The 23,946-nt window shown below is 52.0% G+C and overlaps 2 protein-coding genes and 1 long non-coding RNA gene across 12 annotated transcripts in view; 2 read left to right on the forward strand and 1 right to left on the reverse strand.

Moving 5' to 3' along the window:
- LOC147091036 (uncharacterized) overlaps positions 1–13,090 on the reverse strand; it is a 68,349-nt gene extending 55,259 nt beyond the window's left edge. For 2 of the 4 annotated variants that reach the window (XM_085977466.1, XM_085977464.1), the window contains exon 1: positions 12,844–13,089. In XM_085977466.1, coding sequence (XP_085833592.1) covers positions 12,844–12,907 — 64 coding nt within the window. In that variant the 5' untranslated portion in view covers positions 12,908–13,089. Of the gene's footprint in view, positions 1–12,843 lie in introns of all 4 variants that reach the window. The other 2 variants (XM_085977467.1, XM_085977465.1) reach the window with 2 other exon arrangements.
- The window catches only part of mblac1 (metallo-beta-lactamase domain containing 1), a 420,822-nt gene that overhangs the window by 260,611 nt on the left and 136,265 nt on the right, over positions 1–23,946 (forward strand). The gene's annotated exons all lie outside the window — the stretch shown is intronic.
- LOC147091037 (uncharacterized) overlaps positions 7,997–23,946 on the forward strand; it is a 54,534-nt gene continuing 38,584 nt past the window's right edge. Inside the window, exon 1 of the long non-coding RNA XR_015075359.1 lies at positions 7,997–8,082. This is a non-coding gene — a long non-coding RNA (uncharacterized LOC147091037). The remainder of the gene's footprint in view (positions 8,083–23,946) is intronic.

The raw sequence follows: 23,946 nt of genomic DNA on the forward strand, positions 1-23,946 counted from the left end.
GGACTTCAATACGTCTTCGACTGTCACTGTGAATGGAACTTGGGACTGTACGCAACATGCCATCTGAACAGAGTGCTGTAGAGTTTCAAGATGGTCTTTTGTCTCTAGAACTCAGCATTCTATGGGTCTATTATAATCATGGGGGATTTTAACTTTCATATTGACTGGACAAATCAAATTGGGCAGGACAGCCTTGAGGAAGAATTCATAGAGTGCATTAGGGATGGGTTCCTTGAGCAGTATGTAACTGAACCAACCAGGGGGCAGGCAATCTTAGATCTGGTCCTGTGTAATGAGACAGGATTAATAAAAAATGTCCTAGTAAAGGATCCCCTTGGAATGAGTGACCATAACATGGTTGAATTCCAAATTCAGTTGGAGGGTCAGAGAGTTGGATCTCAAACCAGCGTACTGAGCTTAAATAAAGGAGACTATGACGGTATGAGAGTAGAATTGACTAAAGTGGACTGGGAAAATAGATTAAAGTGTAGGACGGTACAAGAGCAGTGGTCTACATTCAAGGAGATATTTCACAACTTTCAAGAAAAATATATGCCACTGAGGAAAAATGGGAGTTAAAGAAAAGATAGCCATCCGTGGCTTAGTAAAGTAATAAAGGATAGTATCCAACTGAAAACAAGGGCATATAAAGTAGCCAAATCTAGTGGGAGGATAGAAGATTGGGAAGCATTTAAAAGCCAGCAAAGAATAACTAAAAGATTAATTAAGAAAGGGAAGATAGATTATGAAAGTAAACTAGCAAAAAATATAAAAGCGGATAGCAAAAGTTTCTACAGTTATATAAAAAGAAAAAGGGTGGCTAAAGTGAACGTTGGTCCCTTAGAGGATGAGACCGGGAAATTAGTGGTGGGGAACATGGAGATGGCAAAAACGCTGAACCAATATTTTGTATCAGTCTTTACAGTAGAGGACACTAAAAATATCCCAACACTGGATAAACAGGGGGCTATGGGGGGGCAGGAGCTAAACACAATTAAAATCACTAAGGAGGTGGTACTCGGTAAAATAATGGGACTTAAGGCGGATAAATCCCCTGGACCTGATGGCCTACATCCTAGGGTCTTGAGAGAATTAGCAGTAGGGATTGTGGATGCATTGGTGGTTATTTTCCAAAACTCCCTGGACTCAGCAAAGGTCCTGGCAGATTGGAAAACTGCTAATGTAATGCCCTTATTTAAGAAGGGAAGTAGACAAAAGGCTGGAAACTATAGACCAGTTAGCCTAACATCTGTGGTTGGTAAAATGTTGGAGTCCATTATTAAGGAACCAGTAACAGGACATTTGGATAAACATAATTTAATAGGACAGAGTCAGCATGGTTTTACAAAGGGGAAGTCATGTTTGACAAACTTGCTCGAATTTTTTGAGGAAGTAACATACAGTGTGGATAAGGGGGAACCAGTGGATGTGGTGTATTTGGACTTCCAAAAGGCATTTGACAAGGTGCCACACAAAAGATTACTGATCAAGATAAAAAATCACGGGATTGGGGGTAATATACTGGCATGGGTGGAAGATTGGCTATCTAACAGAAAACAAAGAGTTGGGATAAATGGTTCATTCTCGGGCTGGCAATCAGTAACTAGTGGTGTTCCGCAGGGGTCAGTGCTGGGACCCCAACTCTTTACAATCTATATTAACGATTTGGAGGAAGGGACCGAGTGCAACGTATCCAAGTTTGCCGACGATACAAAGATAGGAGGGAAAGCAGTGAGTGAGGAGGACATAAAAAACCTGCAAAAGGACATAGACAGGCTAAGTGAGTGGGCAGAGATTTGGCAGACGAAATATAATACAGGTAGACTATCCCTTATCCGCACTTCCGAAAACCAAAAGCCTCTGAAAACCGAATGTTTTTTCGTTCAGCGTAACTAGAGTATTTATGGTCTATATTTATCCCACTATTTAATTTACCAAATTATTACTGTACAAATAAACTGTAATACTATTTATAGTCTTTATTTATCCCACTCAGTGTGAATATTCATAAGGATCGCTGCAGAAATATTAATGTGTTTGCTTACGGGGTGCTGCCCAGACCCCTGCTAGGGTGTTACATACTGATTCTGAATACCATTCTGAAATCCGAAAAATTCCAAATTCCGAAAAACATCTGGTCCCAAGGGTTTCAGATAAGGGATAGTGCACCTGTACTGGAAAGTGTGAGGTTATGCACTTTGGCAGAAAAAATCAAAGAGCAAGTTATTATCTAAATGGAGAGAAACTGCAAAGTGCTACAGTACAAAGGGATCTGGGGGTCCTGGTGCATGAAACACAAAAAGTTAGTGTGCAGGTGCAGCAGTTGATCAGGAAGGCCAATGGAATCTTGGCTTTTATTGCAAAGGGGATGGAGTATAAAAACAGGGAAGTCTTGCTGCAGTTATACAGGGTATTGGTGAGGCCACACCTGGAATACTGCGTGCAGTTTTGGTTTCCATATTTAAGAAAAGATATACTTGCTCTTGAGGCAGTTCAGAGAGGGTTCACTCGGTTGATTCCGGAGATGAGGGGGTTGACGTATGAGGAAAGGTTAAGTAGGTTGGGCCTCTACTCATTGGAGTTCAGAAGAATGAGAGGTGATCTTATCGAAACATATAAGATTGTGAGGGGGCTTGATCGGGTGGATTCGGTGAGGATGTTTCCACTGATGGGTGAGACTAGAACTAGGGGGCATAATCTTAGAATAAGGGGCTGCCATTTCAAAACTGAGATGAGGAGTGTTGTGTATGTAATATGTGTGCTACTTTGAACCTATGGACAGGACTGCACTACTTGTTGGGCGTAGTGATACGCAGTACCACTCCTGGCCATAGGGGTATAAATAGTACTGTGGGTACTGATCCCCCTCAGTTCCCGCCTGTGGGCATGAAGTAAAGACCTACATATAGTCCCTACCTCCAACCAGTAAAGACCTGTTTTATTGTTACTGATTAAGTCTCAGTATTAATTACTTGAACAACTCACAGATTTAACACTGGCGACGAGTCACTCCACGGCAGCTTCGTCCACAGCCAGGACGTTGCAGAGAGGTTTCCACCCTCTCCACCCCACTGGAAGACATCCTGACCTCGGAGCTTCCATCGGCGACCGTCAGCTTCTTCTCCAGCTTGGTGGTGGGTAAGCCGTTGTCTGAGCCGGGCAGCGACGCGACAGGCAGTCGACCGCGTTGGCCGCACGAACGGGGCTGGGGGAGCAGGAGGAATAGGGCGCGAGAGCCGCTTCGAGCGGGAGGCGTTTCAACAGAGCGATCGCATCTCCTGATAAGAGCCGAGAGCCGCTTCGCGATCCAGCGATCGCATCCGCTGATAAGGGCCGCACTCGGGCGATCGCAGCGAAGATAAGGGCCGCACTCGGGGGCTGAAGGGAGACGGCGTTGGGGGACGGGTGAAGACCGCCAAGCGCGGGAATACCGCCATTTTGTGGGCGGAGGACGACGGCAAGAGCGGGAAGCCGCCATCTTGGATAGCAGTAAAGAAAAGAAAATCTGAGAAATTGCAAATCTACAATGCCTAAACACGGGAATATTAGCACCTTTGATAGTGACCTCGAAGATTGGGCCATATATGTTGAAAGAGTAAAAAATTATTGTAAGGCCAATAAAATTCGTGACCAAGATAAAGCTCTAACATTATTAAATTTAATGGGTGCGAAGACATACGGGCAACTGAAACACCTGTTATCACCAGATGAACCGGCGGGTAAGACATTCGATGAGATTGTTACTGTCCTGAAAGATCATCTAAACCCCACGCCGCTGATGCTAGCGGAACGATTTAAATTTTATGACAGAAGGCAGCTACAGCATGAAAGCAATGCTGATTATTTGCTGGAATTGCGTAAATTAGCGAAATATTGCCAGTTTGGAACGGGACTGACAGAGGCACTTCGAGACAAATTTGTGTGTGGTTTATTTAAACAGGATACACAAAAGCGACTGCTCGAGGAGAATGAGCTGACGCTTGAGAAGGCGGTCACTATGGCAGCAGCACACGAAGCCGCAGCGAGAGGCACGGCAGTAATGCAGCTACGGTCACCGGAGCTCAGTGCACACAAATTGGGTGTGAGTTCTGGCAAATGTTATCGTTGTGGAAAGACAACGCATGATCAGAACCAGTGTTGGTTTAAAAACCAAGAATGTAGAACTTGTGGTAGGCTTGGACATATAGCTAGAGTATGCAGGTCAGCGAAGAAGACCAGCAACAAGAAGTCACCGCAAGGAAAATACGCAAAGGTACACAAGGTGACCGAACAGGAGTCCGATTCAGATGCTAGCAGTAATGAACTGGCTAGCTTAAGAGTACTCAACGCTGGTAAGGGTGCAGACCTCCAGACAATTTGGGTCACTCTTCAGATAGAAGGAGTCCAAGTAAAACTGGAATTGGACACTGGATCGGCATTGACGGTCATAAATAAGAAAGATTACGGAAAGTTATTCCAACATATTCCCCTACAGGATACGGGGATTATATTGGAAACATACACGGGGCAAAGAGTGTACCCCATCGGGAAAATAGAGGTTGCAGTGGTCCACAAGGGCGAAGACAGTCAAATAATGGACTTATATGTGATATCTGAAGGAGGTCCTCCACTACTAGGACGGGAGTGGATTAGGAAAATGAATATGGACTGGCATTTCCTACAAACAATAACGAGTGAGAACTCGGTGAAGATAGTCGGCCCAGACTCTGGAACGGATGATGGTAAGCCCAACTCAGGTGCAAAAGACAAAGTTTCAGCACAGAATTCCACTGAGCAACAACAACATAGTTTAACTGTGGATTCTGAGTCTGGCAAGTCTACTGATGTGCCCATTTCTGAGGGACACCGGGCTCGAACTCAACTCCATTTCAAACTACAACAGCAATTAGAACAAATGCTTTGCCGTTTTGAGCAAGAGTTGAATGCAACGAAAGAGTTCTTTGATATAGAGTTGGAGAATCTGGAAAGACAACAGAAGCAGCTGATGGAGAAAATGGAGCAGGAGCACACAAAACGTCTGACGTCAGAGGAGTTAACGGTCAGCCAACTCCTGCATATGCTGAAGGACAGGACTCTGAAATGGGAAAAACTTGAACACGAACTTCAATATTCAAACGAAAGGGGTTCGGAGCTCTCAAAGGTTATTGGAAGAGCTGAGGTGGCAACACAGACTGAGATGACTGCAACAGAGCAGCCCTTGGATGCCAAAAGTACGCTGACTCACGTCAACGTAGAACAACAGACCGCTGAAACAGCTGCTCCGGTAGAGGGATTGAATAGTCCGATCAATCAATCTCCAAAAGAAGTTGAAGTAGTAAAATCTCAAATGAGGTCATTAGTAAACGACTTGCTGAAAGCCCAGAAAAAGCTGGATGAAGAGGTACGCATGAAGAAGTCTCTTCAGGAAAGATGTCTGGACCTGGAACAAAAGCTGGCTAACGCCCAGCTGGGTATGGAGGAAATAGAAGACCCTCTCGCTGGCCTAGATCAGGACGACACCGAATATTACTATGTCCTGTCCTGCCCAACTTGTAACTTCGACTCCCACCATACAGAAATCATGGAGGAGCACCGAAAGTCTACGGAACATCGGGAGAAGGTGGCTCTACTACGGAAAAAGGAGGGAGAGAAGGAGGAACTGCGCATGCAGCTGGCAGCTGACAGTGGAGCCCAGAGAGTCTCCAAGAAGCAGAAAAGGAAAAGTCAAAACAGAAGATGACCCATCTGAACCATTATTACCTCTACCAGATCACACACGTGGTCCCTCCGAACGGAGCCAATTCAGTTCGGAAGTTCAAACTGTTAAATCCATGGAAGGACTATTGAATGAGTCACTCCAGCAACGTGAACCGACTCCACCACAGAGATTGAATCTGTGAACTGTTTTCCGCAGAGACTGAATCTGTGATCTGTTTTGACATGAAGTTATCTATGTATCTATGTTATTCTGTTATGTAAACCTGAAGTTATATATGTATATATGTTATTACGTTATGTTAAATGGGGAGATGACTGTAAAGCTAGGAAGGGAGGAATGTTGTGTATGTAATATGTGTGCTACTTTGAACCTATGGACAGGACTGCACTACTTGTTGGGCGTAGTGATACGCAGTACCATTCCTGGCCATAGGGGTATAAATAGTACTGTGGGTACTGATCCCCCTCAGTTCCCGCCTGTGGGCATGAAGTAAAGACCTACGTATAGTCCCTACCTCCAACCAGTAAAGACCTGTTTTATTGTTACTGATTAAGTCTCAGTATTAATTACTTGAACAACTCACAGATTTAACAAGGAGAAACTTCTTCACTCAGAGGGTAGTAAATCTATGGAATTTGCTACCCCAGAGAGCTGTGGAAGCTGCAACATTAAATAAATTTAAAATGGAGATAGACAGTTTCCTCGCAGATAAGGGAATTAGGGGTTACGGGGAGAGGGCAGGGAAGTGGACGTGAGTCTAGGTTCGGATCAGCCATGATCCTATTGAATGGCGGAGCAGGCCCGAGGGGCCGTATGGCCTACTCCTGCTCCTACTTCTTATGTTCTTATGTTCTTATCACTGCTCCGCAATGATTGGACATATTGAGCGCCAAGTCCTCCCAAGACCCTTAGGGGGAGAAATTCGGTATTGCCCATTTTGAGGCACTAATATCGGCCAGGCGCAAAACTTAGCGCCCGGTGCTAATTATCGCCTCTGACAGCAAAATTCGCCTCTATCGCCCCCTGGAGGTGATTTGAGCGCTAAATCAGGCGCTACACACCTCTCTTAAGGTGCAGACATCAGGGAGCGAGGCGCTACCTCAGAACGCTACCGAAGCTCAGGCGATGTCCGTTACCATGGAAGCCAGACAGACTGGCGCCATCCAGTTCTTAAAGGGGAGAGGTCATCTTGCTGGCCAGCCACTCCCTGCTCGTTGCAGCCTTGAATCTCAGCCTGGAGAGACCTCAAAAGCAATTGTGTTGGAAGCACTAATGGATAGGCCCAGGGAAAGAGCCCGGCGCTTAGGAACCTCAAAAGTGGTGCTGAGGGCCAAAACTCCTTAGGACAGCATTAAAACCAAAACTTTTGCTGACAAGTAAAGGCAGGAAGCACCCGCCTTTAAATAGCGCTCCCCCAGCAGGCGCTAAGGCAGGGGACATGATTCAATATCCGGTCCGGGGCGCTACCAGGGTGTTGCACGCTCGACTGACGTCACGATCTGCGGGCGCAGGAGAGCGCGGCGGTAGTGTTTAGCGCCGCCGCAAAACGACTGGTCAATTTCACGAGCGGCGCTAAAATTGCCGCGCTCGGGCGCTAAGCTCCTAGCGCCCCGTTAGCGCCCCCCGGAGGCACTAAGCAATCGAATTTCTCCCCCTTTCATTTATCATCCTTAGATTTACCAGAATGGTGCCTGGGATGAAGAACTTCAGTGATGTGGAGAGACTGGAGAAGCTTCCCCGTAGAGCAGAGAAGGTTAAGGGGAGATTTAATAGAGGCGTTCAAAATTATGATGGAGTTGTGATGGAGCAAATAGGGATTTCCAGTGGCAGGTGGGTCGGTAACCAGAGGACACAGATTTAAAATAATTGGCCAAAGAACCAGCGGGGGAGATGAGGAGAATTTTGTTTACGCAGCGAGTTGTTGTGATCTGGAATGCGCTGCCTGAAAGGGCGGTGGAAGCAGATTCAATAGTAACTTTTGAAAGGGCATTGGAGAAATACTTGAAGGGGAAAAAAATTGCAGGGCTACGGGGAACGAGCAGGCGGGGAGTGGGGCTAATTGGAGAGCTCTTTCAAAGAGGCACGATGGGCCGAATGGACTCCTCCTGTGCTGTGTGATTCTATGATTAGCTGATGTCTGCCCACTTAGAGAGAATGGCCCAGTAATTCGCGTGGGCCCGTTGGAAGTGCCGGATTTCAGCATGCACAGCGCATGCGCGGGAAACCGGCATTTCCGATCCTCTGAACCAAGGGGTCGAACGTGTGCGCGTAGGAGTCCGCGCGTGCGCGCTGAAATTCCTTTTTGTTTTACAGGGTTGCCCGTGCGTGAAGGCCTCCAGTTTTTACGCGAGAAAAAAGCAGACGTAAGGACTTAGTTTTAAAAGGTAAGTGGTCTATTAATTAAAGTTAGACATTTTTTTCCACAGGTTTATTATTTTTAAAGAATTTACAGTAAGGTAAGTGTATTTTTAGACCCGATTTGTTAAAAAATTTGAATAATTGTTTAAATTAGTTTTTTACAGTTATTAATAGTTCATTTAATTAGTGGGATTTTTTTAAACTTTTATTTGAAGTTTAAGTACTGTTTTGGGTGCCCGGAGTTTTCATGAGTTTGACAGTTCTTACTATCAAACTCATGAATGAACTTTTGCAACCTCCGATTGGTTGCCCAGTGCTCACGTGATCCCAGCCGGCTCATCGCACTAACTACGCCGCTGGATCACGCACGCACAGCGCGCCGGGAGCTGAACCCGGGCCACTGACAGGAAATCCACACAGGGCCAGGCTTCAACTGTCGGCGCGCTATGTAAGTGTAGGTCGGGGGCCTTGCACCCGCGGGAAGCCCCCGACCCCCATTTCTGGGCCTATGTCTGATTCATTTCGAACTGCCTCTCCCAGTTCGGTGTCACCTACAGATTTATCCAAGGTTGTGTTATGGGCTTCTGAAGCCAAAATGCTCACGTGAGCGAGTGTTTAAATAGTACAAACGTACTAAAACAGCTAACATTAAACGGTGAAGCTTGCAACAATTTAGATTAGCCTCCAACCCTTTGCTAAAAACACTGACTAATGTGTTTATTTTGGAAGTGATTGCGAGGAGGAAGTGAGCTCAGTGTGAGAACCTTTCTTGAAATCAAGATCCTAAATTCGGACAGTCTGACGAGGTGGGGAATTTTTGTTCAAAATATTCCCTACTGGCCATCGCAAAGTTAATAACAAAATGGCTTGTTGTCTTGATAATCGATAACCGGCAGCCTGCTTTACATCTCTCCCGTTCATGATAGGCCGTGATAGGGGAGAGTAATTATGGGCTGTGGGAGGAGATTCATTTCGCTGAGGAAGAGAGAGAGAGAGAGAGAGAGAGCAGCAGAGAGGAGAGAAAGAAAGAGAAGAAAGAGATGGAAAAAGAGAGGAGAGCACAAAAAGAATAAAGGAAGACACTGCATTCTTTACACAGGATTACACATGATATACGGCACAGAAAGAGGCCATTCGGCCCAACCAGTCCATGCCGGCGTTTATGCTCCACTCGAGCCTCCTCCCGTCTTTCCTCATCTAAATCTATCAGCGTAACCCTCTATTCCCTTCTCCCTCATATACTTGTCCAGCCTCCCCTTAAATACATCGATACTATTCGCTTCAACCACTCCCTGTGGCAGCGAGTTCCACATTCTCACCACTCTCTGGGTAAAGAAGTCTCTCCTGAATTCCCTGTTGGATTTCTTGGTGACTATCTTATATTGATGGCCTCTAGTTATGCTCTTCCCCACAAGTGGCAACATTCTCTCTGTATCCACTCTATCAAAACCTTCCATGATTTTAAAGACCTCTATTAGATCACCCCTCAGCCTTCTCTTTTCAAGAGTAAAGAGACCCAGCCTGTTCATCCTTTCCTGATAGGTATACCCTCGCATTTCTGGTACCATCCTTGTAAATCTTCTCTGCACCCTCTCCAGTGCCTCGATATCCTTTTTATAATATGGCGACCAAAACTGTACGCAGTACTCCAAGTGTGGTCTAACCAAGGTATATGGAGACCAAAACTGTACGCAGTGCTCCAAGTGTGGTCTAACCAAGGTTCGATACAGGTTTAGCATAACTTCCCTACTTTTCAATTCTATCCCTCTAGAAATAAACCCTAGTGCTTGGTTTGCGTTTTTATTGCCTGTGTCACAGCTTTTAGAGATTTGTGTATTTGTACTCCCAGATCCCTTTGTTCCTCTACCCCACTCAGATTCTTATTTTCCAAGTAATATGTGGCCTTATTTTTCTTACCAAAATGTAATACCTCACATTTATCTGTGCTTTAATTCATTTGCCAATTATATGCCCATTCTGCAAGTTTATTTCCGTCCTCCTGTAATTTGTTGCAGTTCTCCTCAGTATTGACTATCCCCCCCCGCCACCCCCGCAATTTGGGGTCCTCTGCAAATTTAGAAATTGGGTTCTTCATTAAAGCTAGAAAGACTCGCATTTCTCCAGCAACTTTCCCCACCTCAGGACGTCCCAAAGCGCTTTACAGCCAATGAAGTACTTTTTGAAGTGGAGTCACTGTTGTAATGTAGGAATCGCAGCAGCCAATTGGAGCACAGCAAGCTCCCACAAACAGCAATGAGACAATGACCAGTTTTTAGGTGTTGATTGAGGGATAATTATTGGCCCAGGACACCGGGGAAGAACTACCCCTGCTTTTCTTCAAGATAGTGGCCGTGGGATCTTTTACGTCCACCTGAGAGGGCAGACGGGGGCCTCGGTTTAAGGTCTCATCTGAAAGGCGGCACCTCCGACAGTGTGGCGCACCCTCAGCACCGCCCCTCCGACAGTGCAGCGCTCCCTTTGTCAGAACTGAGGAAAAAAAGCAGGAAATGAAACAGATTAAAAAGCAAGTTTGGGGGCTGGAAAATGGGGGAGGGGATGAAAGTACAAAAGGGAAGGTCTGTGAGAGGTGAAGAGACATTCAGAGATATTCAAGGCGAGACGAGATGGTAATAGGACAGGTAAAGAGACAAAGGATGGTTCTAGATGAAGTGTGAAATACGCTGGCAGAGTGAGAGACAGCTGCCACGTGGGAGAGAAAAAAAAGGAAAAGGCACAAAACAAAGGTGTGGATAAAAAATATATAAAATATGAGAGGCCCCCAATTCCCAGCCCCCAAACTTGCTTTTTATTCTGTTTCATTTCCTGCTTTTTTCTCAGTTCTGACAAAGGGTCCCAGACCTGAAACGTTAACTTTGTTTCTGTCTCCACGGATGTTGCCTGGCCTGCTGAGTGTTTCCAGCATTTTCTGTTGTTATTTTGGATTTCCAGCATCCGCAGTATTTTGCTAACGTACTTTTTCGAAGTGTGGTCACTGTTGCAATGTAGGCAACGCGGCAGCCAATTGGCGCACAGCAAGCTCCCACAAACAGCAATCTAATCATGACCAGATTGTCTGTTTTAGGGAGGTTGGTTGAGGGATAAATATTGGCCCCAGGACAAAGGGGAGAACTCGCCCCCCCCTCCCTGCTCTTCTTCGAAATAGTGGCCCTGGGATCTTTTACGTCCACCTGAGTGAGTGCGGCGCTCCCTCAGTACTGCCCCTCCGACAGTGCGGCGCTCCCTCGGTACTGCCCCTCCGACAGTGCGGCGCTCCCTCAGTACTGCCCCTCCGACAGTGCAGCGCTCACTCAGTATTGCCCCTCCGACAGTGCGGCGCTCCCTCAGTACTGCCCCTCCGACAGTGCGGCGTTCCCTCAGTACCGCCCCTCCGACAGTGCAGTGCTCCCTCAGTACTGCCGCTCCGACAGTGCGGCGCTCCCTCAGCACTGCCCCTCCACAGTGCAACGCTCCCTCAGTACTGCCCCTCCGACAGTGCAGCGCTCCCTCAGTACTGCCCCTCCGACAGTGCGGCGCTCCCTCGGTACTGCCCCTCCGACAGTGCGGCACTCCCTCAGTACTTCCCCTCCGACAGTGCGGCGCTCCCTCGGTACTGCCCTTCCGACAGTGCGGCGCTCCCTCAGTACTGCCCCTCTGACAGTGCAGCGCTCCCTCGGTACTGCCCCTTCGACAGTGCGGCGCTCCCTCAGTACTGCCCCTCCGACAGCGCGGCGCTCCCTCAGTACTGCCCTTCCGACAGTGCGGCGCTCCCTCAGTACTGCCCCGCCGACAGTGCGGCGCTCCCTCAGTACTACCCCTCCGACACTGCGGTCCTCCCTCAGTACTGCCCCTCCAACAGTGCGGCGCTCCCTCAGTACAGCCCCTCCGACAGTGCGGTGCTCCCTCAGTGCAGCACTGGGAGTGTCGGCCTGGATTTTGTGCTCAGGTCTCGAGACTGGGACTTGACCCCCCCCCCCGCCCCCCCCTCGACCTTCTGACTCGGAAGCGAGCGAGAGACCCACTGAGCGCTCTATAAATGCTTCTCTCGTCCCCGCTCTGCTATGCACATTGTTTCCCAGCTGTCTGTCTCGCTGCCACCTCTGGCCAGTGAGCTGCTCTCTCTCTCTCTCTCTCCGCCAGCATTTTAAGCCTCCACCAGTCCCCATAAATCACCCTATCAGTAAACGGGCCTGTTGACAAGAAGGCTGGTGGTGGCAGGTTGGTGGTGGGCGGGGTGGGGAGGAGAGAGGAAGAGCAGGAACCGGGAGAGCGTGGAGGGAAAGTGACAGGGATACATCGAGCAAGTCCGTCCCTCAGAGGAGATCTCACCCCTCACCCCTCGCCATTCCGCCCTGCGCCCTGGGCCACGGACTCACGGGAGAAACATAGAAACATAGAAAAATAGGAGCAGGAGTCGGCCATTCGGCCCTTCGAGCCCGCTCCGCCATTCAATATGATCATGGCTGATCCTCTATCTCAATACCATATTCCCGCTCTCTCCCCATACCCCTTGCTGCCTCTTGTGAAGCGTGTCTAGGGCTGGCCGAGGTACTGCCAGGCGTCCGGCGCCCACAAAGCACCCGACACGAGGCAGTCGGGGTAACCATGACGGTCGGGAACTACCAGCCTAGCTGGCCAGCGACAGAGGACGGGTTGGAGACGATGTTACGGAACTGCAGCACCCACTCTCCCCCTGCCACCACCACCGCCCCCCCACCCGCCGTCCCTCCCTCCTCATCGAGAACGCACGGTCGGCAGACGAAATGAATTATAATTAGACTGAAACTCACCGGCCCCTGGCAGCATCGTTGCCAAGGCAACCAATGCCAACAACCGCGGGATGGCAGTCTGCATCTCTCTCTTTCTCGGTTTCCTGGGCCAAGTGGTTAGATGGTCTGTACCGGAGAGGTTGAGAGAGACTGAGAAGTTCCCTCTTGGAAAAGCAAACGAAAGCTGAGTGATTCTTTTGCAACTAACGTTTCACTTATAATGTGATGCTGGGGATTTCCATTGCAGCTGACAGAGAGTGGGAGGGATTTGTGACAGCACATGTTGCCTCCTGAATTTTATCGAGCAACACAGTGCCACTCGGAGGAATCCAAGGGCAGTGGAACTGCAGGACAGAGAGTCACGGGCAGGCAGCATGTACAAGTAAGGTAGAAAAGAGTGACTCGCAATGCTACAGGGCGTCTCGAAGCGCTTCGCAGCCAAGGAAGTACTTTTACGAAATAACAACAGAAAACGCTGGAAAAACTCAGCAGGCCAGGCAACATCCGTGGAGCGAGAAACCAGAGTCAACGTTTCGGGTCGAAACCCTTCGTCAGAACTGAGGAAAAAAAAGCAGGAAATGAAACAGATTAAAAAGCAAGTTTGGGGGCTGGGAAATGGGGGAGGGGATGAAAGAACAAAAGGGAAGGTCAGTGAGAGGTGAAGAGACATTGAGAGATATTCAAGGCGAGACGAGATGGTAATAGGACAGGTAAAGAGACAACCAATGGCTCTAGATGAAGTGTGAAATGCGCTGGCAGAGTGAGAGGCAGCTGCCATGTGGGAGAGAGAGGAAAAAAAGGAAAAGGCACAAACCAAAAGTGTGGATAAAAAATATATAAAAATATGAGAGGGGCCGAGGTTATGATCTTTCATCCCCTCCCCCGTTTCCCAGCCCCCAAACTTGCTTTTTAATCTGTTTCATTTCCTGCTTTTTTCTCAGTTCTGACGAAGGGTCATCGACCTGAAACGTTAACTCTGTTTCTCTCTCCACAGATGTTGCCTGGCCTGCTGAGTGTTTCCAGCATTTTCTGTTGTTATTTTGGATTTTCAGCATCCGCAGTATTTTGCTAACGTACTTTTTCGAAGTGCGGTCACCGTTGCAATGTAGGCAACGCGGCAGCCAATTGGCGCACAGCAAGCTCCCACAAACAGCAATGTAATCATGACCAGATTGTCTGTTTTAGGGAGGTTGGTTGAGGGATAAATATTGGCCCCAGGACAAAGGGGAGAACTCCCCACCCCACCCCCCCCCCTCCTGCTCTTCTTCGAAATAGTGGCCCTGGGATCTTTTACGTCCACCTGAGTGAGTGCGGCGCTCCCTCAGTACTGCCCCTCTGACAGTGCGGCACTCCCTCGGTACTGCCCCTCCGACAGTGCGGCGCTCCCTCGGTACAGCCCCTCCGACAGTGCAGCGCTCCCTCAGTACTGCCCCTCCGACAGTGCGTCCCTCCCTCAGTACTGCCCCTCTGACAATGCTGCGCTCCCTCAGTGCTGCGCTCCCTCAGTACTGCCCCTCCGACAGTGCGGCGCTCCCTCAGTACTGCCCCTCCGACAGTGCAGCGCTCACTCAGTACTGCCCCTCCGACAGTGCGGGGCTCCCTCGGTACTGCCCTTCCGACAGTGCAGCGCTCCCTCAGTACTGCCCCTCCGACAGTGCAGCGCTCCCTCAGTACTGCCCCTCCGACAGTGCGGGGCTCCCTCGGTACTGCCCTTCCGACAGTGCAGCGCTCCCTCAGTACTGCTACTCCGACAGTGCAGCGCTCACTCAGTACAGCCCCTTCGACAGTGCAGCGCTCCCTCAGTACAGCCCCTCCGACAGCGCGGCGCTCCCTCAGTACTGTCCCTCCGACAGTGCGCCGCTCCATCAGCACTGCCCCTCTGACAGTGCAGCGCTCACTCAGTATTGCCCCTCCGACAGTGCGGCGCTCCCTCAGTACTGCCCCTCCGACAGTGCGGCGTTCCCTCAGTACCGCCCCTCCGACAGTGCAGTGCTCCCTCAGTACTGCCGCTCCGACAGTGCGGCGCTCCCTCAGCACTGCCCCTCCGACAGTGCAACGCTCCCTCAGTACTGCCCCTCCGACAGTGCAGCGCTCCCTCAGTACTGCCCCTCCGACAGTGCGGCGCTCCCTCGGTACTGCCCCTCCGACAGTGCGGCACTCCCTCAGTACTTCCCCTCCGACAGTGCGGCGCTCCCTCGGTACTGCCCTTCCGACAGTGCGGCGCTCCCTCAGTACTGCCCCTCTGACAGTGCAGCGCTCCCTCGGTACTGCCCCTTCGACAGTGCGGCGCTCCCTCAGTACTGCCCCTCCGACAGCGCGGCGCTCCCTCAGTACTGCCCCTCCGACAGTGCGGCGCTCCCTCAGTACTGCCCCGCCGACAGTGCGGCGCTCCCTCAGTACTACCCCTCCGACACTGCGGTCCTCCCTCAGTACTGCCCCTCCAACAGTGCGGCGCTCCCTCAGTACAGCCCCTCCGACAGTGCGGTGCTCCCTCAGTGCAGCACTGGGAGTGTCGGCCTGGATTTTGTGCTCAGGTCTCGAGACTGGGACTTGACCCCCCCCCCGCCCCCCCCCTCGACCTTCTGACTCGGAAGCGAGCGAGAGACCCACTGAGCGCTCTATAAATGCTTCTCTCGTCCCCGCCCTGCTATGCACATTGTTTCCCAGCTGTCTGTCTCGCTGCCACCTCTGGCCAGTGAGCTGCTCTCTCTCTCTCTCCGCCAGCATTTTAAGCCTCCACCAGTCCCCACAAATCACCCTATCAGTAAACGGGCCTGTTGACAAGAAGGCTGGTGGTGGCAGGTTGGTGGTGGGCGGGGTGGGGAGGAGAGAGGAAGAGCAGGAACCGGGAGAGCGTGGAGGGAAAGTGACAGGGATACATCGAGCAAGTCCGTCCCTCAGAGGAGATCTCACCCCTCGCCATTCCGCCCTGCGCCCTGGGCCACGGACTCACGGGAGAAACATAGAAACATAGAAAAATAGGAGCAGGAGTCGGCCATTCGGCCCTTCGAGCCCGCTCCGCCATTCAGTATGATCATGGCTGATCCTCTATCTCAATACCATATTCCCGCTCTCTCCCCATACCCCTTGCTGCCTCTTGTGAAGCGTGTCTAGGGCTGGCCGAGGTACTGCCAGGCGTCCGGCGCCCACAAAGCACCCGACACGAGGCAGTCGGGGTAACCATGACGGTCGGGAACTACCAGCCTAGCTGGCCAGCGACAGAGGACGGGTTGGAGACGATGTTACGGAACTGCAGCACCCACTCTCCCCCCGCCACCACCCCCCCCCCCCCACCCGCCGTCCCTCCCTCCTCATCGAGAACGCACGGTCGGCAGACGAAATGAATTATAATTAGACTGAAACTCACCGGCCCCTGGCAGCATCGTTGCCAAGGCAACCAATGCCAACAACCGCGGGATGGCAGTCTGCATCTCTCTCTTTCTCGGTTTCCTGGGCCAAGTGGTTAGATGGTCTGTACCGGAGAGGTTGAGAGAGACTGAGAAGTTCCCTCTTGGAAAAGCAAACGAAAGCTGAGTGATTCTTTTGCAACTAACGTTTCACTTATAATGTGATGCTGGGGATTTCCATTGCAGCTGACAGAGAGTGGGAGGAATTTGTGACAGCACATGTTGCCTCCTGAATTTTATCGAGCAACACAGTGCCACTCGGAGGAATCCAAGGGCAGTGGAACTGCAGGACAGAGAGTCACGGGCAGGCAGCATGTACAAGTAAGGTAGAAAAGAGTGACTCGCAATGCTACAGGGCGTCTCGAAGCGCTTCGCAGCCAAGGAAGTACTTTTACGAAATAACAACAGAAAACGCTGGAAAAACTCAGCAGGCCAGGCAACATCCGTGGAGCGAGAAACCAGAGTCAACGTTTCGGGTCGAAACCCTTCGTCAGAACTGAGGAAAAAAAAGCAGGAAATGAAACAGATTAAAAAGCAAGTTTGGGGGCTGGGAAATGGGGGAGGGGATGAAAGAACAAAAGGGAAGGTCAGTGAGAGGTGAAGAGACATTGAGAGATATTCAAGGCGAGACGAGATGGTAATAGGACAGGTAAAGAGACAACCAATGGCTCTAGATGAAGTGTGAAATGCGCTGGCAGAGTGAGAGGCAGCTGCCATGTGGGAGAGAGAGGAAAAAAAGGAAAAGGCACAAACCAAAAGTGTGGATAAAAAATATATAAAAATATGAGAGGGGCCGAGGTTATGATCTTTCATCCCCTCCCCCGTTTCCCAGCCCCCAAACTTGCTTTTTAATCTGTTTCATTTCCTGCTTTTTTCTCAGTTCTGACGAAGGGTCATCGACCTGAAACGTTAACTCTGTTTCTCTCTCCACAGATGTTGCCTGGCCTGCTGAGTGTTTCCAGCATTTTCTGTTGTTATTTTGGATTTTCAGCATCCGCAGTATTTTGCTAACGTACTTTTTCGAAGTGCGGTCACCGTTGCAATGTAGGCAACGCGGCAGCCAATTGGCGCACAGCAAGCTCCCACAAACAGCAATGTAATCATGACCAGATTGTCTGTTTTAGGGAGGTTGGTTGAGGGATAAATATTGGCCCCAGGACAAAGGGGAGAACTCCCCCCCCCCCCCCCCCCCCCCCCTCCTGCTCTTCTTCGAAATAGTGGCCCTGGGATCTTTTACGTCCACCTGAGTGAGTGCGGCGCTCCCTCAGTACTGCCCCTCTGACAGTGCAGCGCTCCCTCGGTACAGCCCCTCCGACAGTGCAGCGCTCCCTCAGTACTGCCCCTCCGACAGTGCGGCGCTCCCTCAGTACTGCCCCTCCGACAGTGCAGCGCTCCCTCAGTACTGCCCCTCCGACAGTGCGGCGCTCCCTCAGTACCGCCCCTCTGACAATGCTGCGCTCCCTCAGTGCTGCGCTCCCTCAGTACCGCCCCTCTGACAATGCTGCGCTCCCTCAGTGCGGCGCTCACTCAGTACTGCCCCTCTGACAATGCTGCGCTCCCTCGGTACTGCCCCTCCGACAGTGCGGCGCTCCCTCAGTACTGCCCCTCCGACAGTGCGGCGCTCCCTCAGTACTGCCACACCGACAGTGCGGCGCTCCCTCAGTACTGCCCCTCCGACAGTGCGGCGCTCCCTCAGTACTGCCCCTCCGACAGTGCAACGCTCCCTCAGTACTGCCCCTCTGACAATGCTGCGCTCCCTCAGTGCAGCGCTCCCTCAGTACTGCCCCTCTGACAATGCTGCGCTCCCTCAGTACTGCCCCTCCGACAGTGCAACGCTCCCTCAGTACTGCCCCTCTGACAATGCTGCGCTCCCTCAGTGCAGCGCTCCCTCAGTACTGCCCCTCTGACAATGCTGCGCTCCCTCAGTGCTGCGCTCCCTCAGTACTGCCCCTCCGACAGTGCAACGCTCCCTCAGTACTGCCCCTCTGACAATGCTGCGCTCCCTCAGTGCTGCGCTCCCTCAGTACCGCCCCTCTGACAATGCTGCGCTCCCTCAGTGCGGCGCTCCCTCAGTACTGCCCCTCTGACAATGCTGCGCTCCCTCGGTACTGCCCCTCCGACAGTGCGGCGCTCCCTCAGTACTGCCCCTCCGACAGTGCGGCGCTCCCTCAGTACTGCCCCTCTGACAATGCTGCGCTCCCTCAGTGCTGCGCTCCCTCAGTACTGCCCCTCCGACAGCGTGGCGCTCCCTCGGTACTGCACCGGGAGTGTCAGCCTAGATTTTTGTGCTCAAGTCTCTGGAGTGGGACTTGAACCCTCAACCTTCAGACTCAGAGGCGAGGGTGCTGCCAGGTGCAGGAAAAGACACCCGGATTGCCCTCCCTAACAGCACTGTGGGAGTACCTTCATCTCACGGACTGCAACGGTTCAAGAAGGCGGCTCACCACCACCTTCTCAAGGGCAATTAGGGATTGGCAATAAATGTTGGCCTTGCCAGCGACACCCACATCCCATAAACAAATTTAAAAAAAGACACAGGTGGAGGAACAGACACAGACACAGGGAGAGGAAAAGACACAGAGACAGGGGGAGGGACAGACACAGACACAGGGGGAGAGACAGTCACAGACACAGGGGGAGGGACAGACACGGGGAGGGACAGACACAGACACAGGGGGAGGGACAGACACGGGGGAGGGACAGACACAGAGACGGGGAGGGACAGACACAGACACAGGTAGAGGAACAGACACAGACACGGGGGAGGGACAGACACAGACACGGGGGAGGGACAGACACAGACACAGGGGGAGGGACAGACACGGGGAGGGACAGACACAGACACAGGGGGAGGGACAGACACGGGGAGGGACAGACACAGACACAGGGGGAGGGACAGACACAGGGGGAGGGACAGACACAGAGACGGGGAGGGACAGACACAGACACAGGTAGAGGAACAGACACAGACACGGGGGAGGGACAGACACAGACACGGGGGAGGGACAGACACAGACACAGGGGGAGGGACAGACACAGGTAGAGGAACAGACACAGACACGGGGGAGGGACAGACACAGACACAGGGGGAGGGACAGACACAGACACGGGGGGAGGAAAAGACACAGAGACAGGGCAAGGGACAGACACAGACACGGGGAGGGACAGACACAGACACAGGGGGAGGAACAGACACAGGGCAAGGGACAGACACAGACACGGGGAGGGACAGACACAGGTAGAGGAACAGACACAGACACGGGGAGGGACAGACACAGACACAGGGGGAGGGACAGACACAGACACGGGGGGAGGAAAAGACACAGGGGGAGGAACAGACATGGGGAGGAACAGACACAGGGGGAGGGACAGGCACAGACACAGGTAGAGGAACAGACACAGACACGGGGAGGGACAGACAGACACAGGGGGAGGGACAGACAGACACAGGGGCAAGGGACAGACACAGACACAGGGGGAGGAACAGACACGGGGAGGGACAGACACGGGGAGGAACAGACACAGGGGGATGGACAGACACAGACACAGGTAGAGGAACAGACACAGACACGGGAGGGACAGACACAGACACAGACACGGGGGAGGGACAGACACAGACACGGGGGAGGGACAGACACAGACACAGGGGGAGGGACAGGCACAGACACAGGGAGGGACAGACACAGGGGGAGAAACAGACACAGACACAGGGCAAGGGACAGACACAGACACAGGGGGAGAAACAGACACAGACACAGGGGGAGGAACAGACACAGACACAGGGCAAGGGACAGACACAGACACAGGGGGAGGGACAGACACAGACACAGGGGGAGGAACAGACACAGACACAGGGGGAGGGACAGACACAGACACAGGGGGAGGGACAGACACGGGGAGAAACAGACACAGGGCAAGGGACAGACACAGACACGGGGAGAAACAGACAAAGACACAGGGCAAGGGACAGACACAGACACAGGGGGAGGAACTGACACAGACACAGGGGGAGGGACAGACACAGACACGGGGAGGAACAGACACAGACACAGGGGGAGGGACAGACACAGACACAGGGGGAGGAACAGACACAGACACAGGGGGAGGGACAGACACAGACACAAGGGGAGAAAGAGACACAGGGCAAGGGACAGACACAGGGGGAGGAACAGACACAGACGCGGGGGAGGGACAGACACGGGGAGGAACAGACACAGACACAGGAGGAGGGACAGACACAGACACAGGGGGAGGGACAGACACAGACACAGGGGGAGAAACAGACACAGACACAGGGCAAGGGACAGACACAGACACAGGGGGAGGAACTGACACAGACACAGGGGGAGGGACAGACACAGACATAGGGGGAGGAACAGACACAGACACAGGGGGAGGGACAGACACAGACACAGGGGGAGGAACAGACACAGACACAGTGGGAGGGACAGACACAGACACAGTGGGAGGGACAGATAAGATACCAGTTGAGTTCAGTTATCCAGCTCCTCTATACCTGATCTGGGTGTGCTACTTTAAAACACAAGGTGAAGTTGAATGTAGGATTGAATTGGTTGGGAATGGTCGCATAGTGGTTATGTTACTGGGCTAATAATCCAAAGGCCTCGACTAATCATTTCTGTCAGACGTGCGTTCAAATCCGACCTGGGAAATTTAATTTCAACTAATTAAATAAAGCTGGTAATAATAATGTTAACTATGTTTAAAAGCCCATTTTGTTCACTAATGTCCTTTAGGGAAGGAAATCTGCCACCCTTACCCGGCCTGGCCGATAGGAGTGACTCCTGACCCACGGCAATGCGGTTGGCTCTTTAACTGCCCTCTGAAATGGCCGAGCAACCCATTCCCTGGTACTGAACTGCTATGACACAGTCACTGGGCACGATCTTGCCAGCCCTGGGGAGGCAGGTGTGGAGGCGGGACTGCTGGGAAAACGGCAGAACCTGGGGGGCGGGTGCCCATCCCGCCCCCAACCCGCCTCCGTGCCATCTTGCCAGGAGGCGGGTAGCCGGCCCGCGCCGGGTCCCGTCTCCTTGAAGGCGGGCAGGGGATTACAGCCACTTAACTGCCTGTTAACAGGTAGTTAACAGGCAGATAAGAGGATTATCCTCATTTTGCCCACACAAGCGCGGGCTTCCCGAAGGCTGCGAAACCCCGCCAGGGTCACCGAGGCGAGCAGTGGGTCTGCGGGGGTCTGCGGGGTGCAAAAGTGCGCTGTGAAGGTAAGTGATGGGTGCAAGTGTGGAGAGGTGAGTATGTGAGGTAAGTGGAAAGTGATAGAAAAAGTTTACTTACCTTTGTTTCTTCCTGCAGGCTTCAGTCGGTGGGGATGCGGAGAGTCTCGCATCTCCGCGGCAGAGATGACAGATGGCCGCTGCATTCTCCAATGCAACAACCATCTAATTTCTGCTCACAAAAGAGGTTTGATGAGGTCTTGAATACAAGAACTCATCAAACTACAGAGAATGTCAGTGTATGACAGCTTCACAGAGCTGTCAAACAATGACAATTCATCTGTCAAAAAGTTTTGACAGATGAAACGTCATACATTGACATTCTCTGTAACCGGCTTCCCCTTAATTGGCCTGCTGGGCCCGCTGGGCAGGCTTAACAAGGTCAATCAATGGAAAATAGCGTGGGTTGGCCACAAGTCGATAGAGGCGGGACTGAAACCCGACAAGTGGGAGTCCCGCCTCCAACGCGCCCCCATTGGCAAAATCGCCCCCCCCCCCACTGTGGGAGCATCTTCACCACACGGACTGCAGCGGTTAAAGAAGGCGGCTCACCACCACCTTCTCGAGGGCAATTGGGGATGAGCAATAAATGCTGGCCCTGCCAGCGATGCCCACATCCCGAGAATGACTAAAAGAAATACTTAGATTGGATGTCAGGCGGTTCTTCTTGTTGTTTGTTTGGTGGATCTCGGGGTGGGGGGGGGGGGTGGTGCAAAGGGGACAGGAACAGGAAATGGCTCAGGGGAACACGGACCACTGCATCCGTCCCACTTCCCTTTGCTGGGGGCAGGCGGGGGCAACATGGCCGCCCATCTACGGCCGGGGTGTATCGGCCGAACATACCAAAATGACGGGCAGGAAAAGACCAGCTTGTCCATCAAGACTAACCCGCACCTCGATGGCGGGGGCACTCTGGCTGGGCACATCCTACCATCCCTGCCACCCGCCCCGCCCGCCCCCCCCCCCCCCCACCATTCCATAGCCACGTAATCTCCTGAGAGAGGCAACAAAACAGAGACAATATGCTCGAATTTCCAAGCCCCGTGGAGGTGGGTTTGGAGGCGGGAGTGGGGGGGAATATTGCAGAATCCGGGGGCACGAACCCTTCCCGTCCCCCCAACCCGCCTACATGCCCGTTTCCCAGGAGGCGGGTGCCCGCCCCGCACTGCGACCCGCCTACCCGAGGCGGGAAGGGGATTAGTGCCAATTAACTGCCTGTTAACAGGTAGTTAACAGGCAGTTTTTGGCCTAATCCCTATTTTTAGCCCAAGTTAGCGAGGCGGACCGTCGGGCTGAAGGGCTTGGAGGGGTCGAGATGTCCGGTGTTCAGGTGAGTGATGGGTGCATGAGTGCAGAGGTAAGTGTGTTTGGTGTGTGTAAAGTGTTTAAAGAAGTTTTACTTACCTTTACAGCCTTCCTTCCTTCAGGTCTCGGGAGTCCCTCATCTCACCGGCACAGAAAACAGAGACAATGGCTGTCAAAAGTTGCAGCATTCTGCTTTCTGTTCTGGAGAGATTTCTAACTGAGTCTGTGGAGAAGGACTCAAGTTAGAAGTCAGATTGTCAGTGTTTGACAGCTTCATAGAGCTGTCAAAGGCTGATATTTCACCTGTCAAAAGCTCTTGACAGATGAAATGTCAATCCCTGATGTCACCTGTAGCCGGGTGTCCCTTAATTGGCCTGCTGAGCCCGCTGGGCGGGCTCAACAAGGTCAATCAAGGGAACATAGCGTGGGTTGGCCACAAATCGATGGAAGCGGGATGACAACCCAAAAAGTGGGAGTCCCGCCTCCATCACGTCCCCATTGACAAAATCCAGCCCAATACGTCCAGGGCCAATTAGGGACAAAATAGTCTGGGAAATTCCTCTCCGGCCCCCTCAGGCAATGGCATCCAGTCTGGGAGATCCCACGGACCCAGTGTTGTCTGTGAAGACACTTGCCTTCTATATGATGCGATTTCAGCCCCAGCCTGGAACCGGTCCAGCTCTTGAAGGCGTCCAGCGAGTCAGCACCCACCCCACCAGCCGGCAACCCATCCCAGAGACTCACTGCTCTCTGGGAAAGGAAGACTCACTCAACATCCAGTCTATTCCTACTCTTCCAGAGTTTAAAGGACGTGAAACTCGGCCGCCCTGTGCCCTGACTCGCGCCAAGTCCCGTTCACCCATCGTTCACCCACTGTGCTCGCTGACCTACATTGGCTCTCGGTTAAACAATGCCTCAATTTTAAAATTCTCATCCTTGTTTTCAAATCCCTCCATGGTCTCGCCCCTCCCTATCTCTGTAACCTCCTCCAGCCTTAAGAACATAAGAACATCAGAAATTGGAGCAGGAGTCGGCCATTTGGCTCTTCGAGCCTGCTCCGCCATTCAATAAGATCGTGGCTGATCTTCTACCTCATCTCCACTTTCCTGCACTATCCCCATTTCCCTTGATTCCCTTAATATTCAAAAATCTATCGA

This window comes from Somniosus microcephalus, unplaced genomic scaffold (genome assembly GCF_052327205.1).
Source record: "Somniosus microcephalus isolate GS21.2 unplaced genomic scaffold, FLI_Smic_1.0 unresolved_chr4, whole genome shotgun sequence".
NCBI lineage: Eukaryota > Metazoa > Chordata > Chondrichthyes > Squaliformes > Somniosidae > Somniosus > Somniosus microcephalus.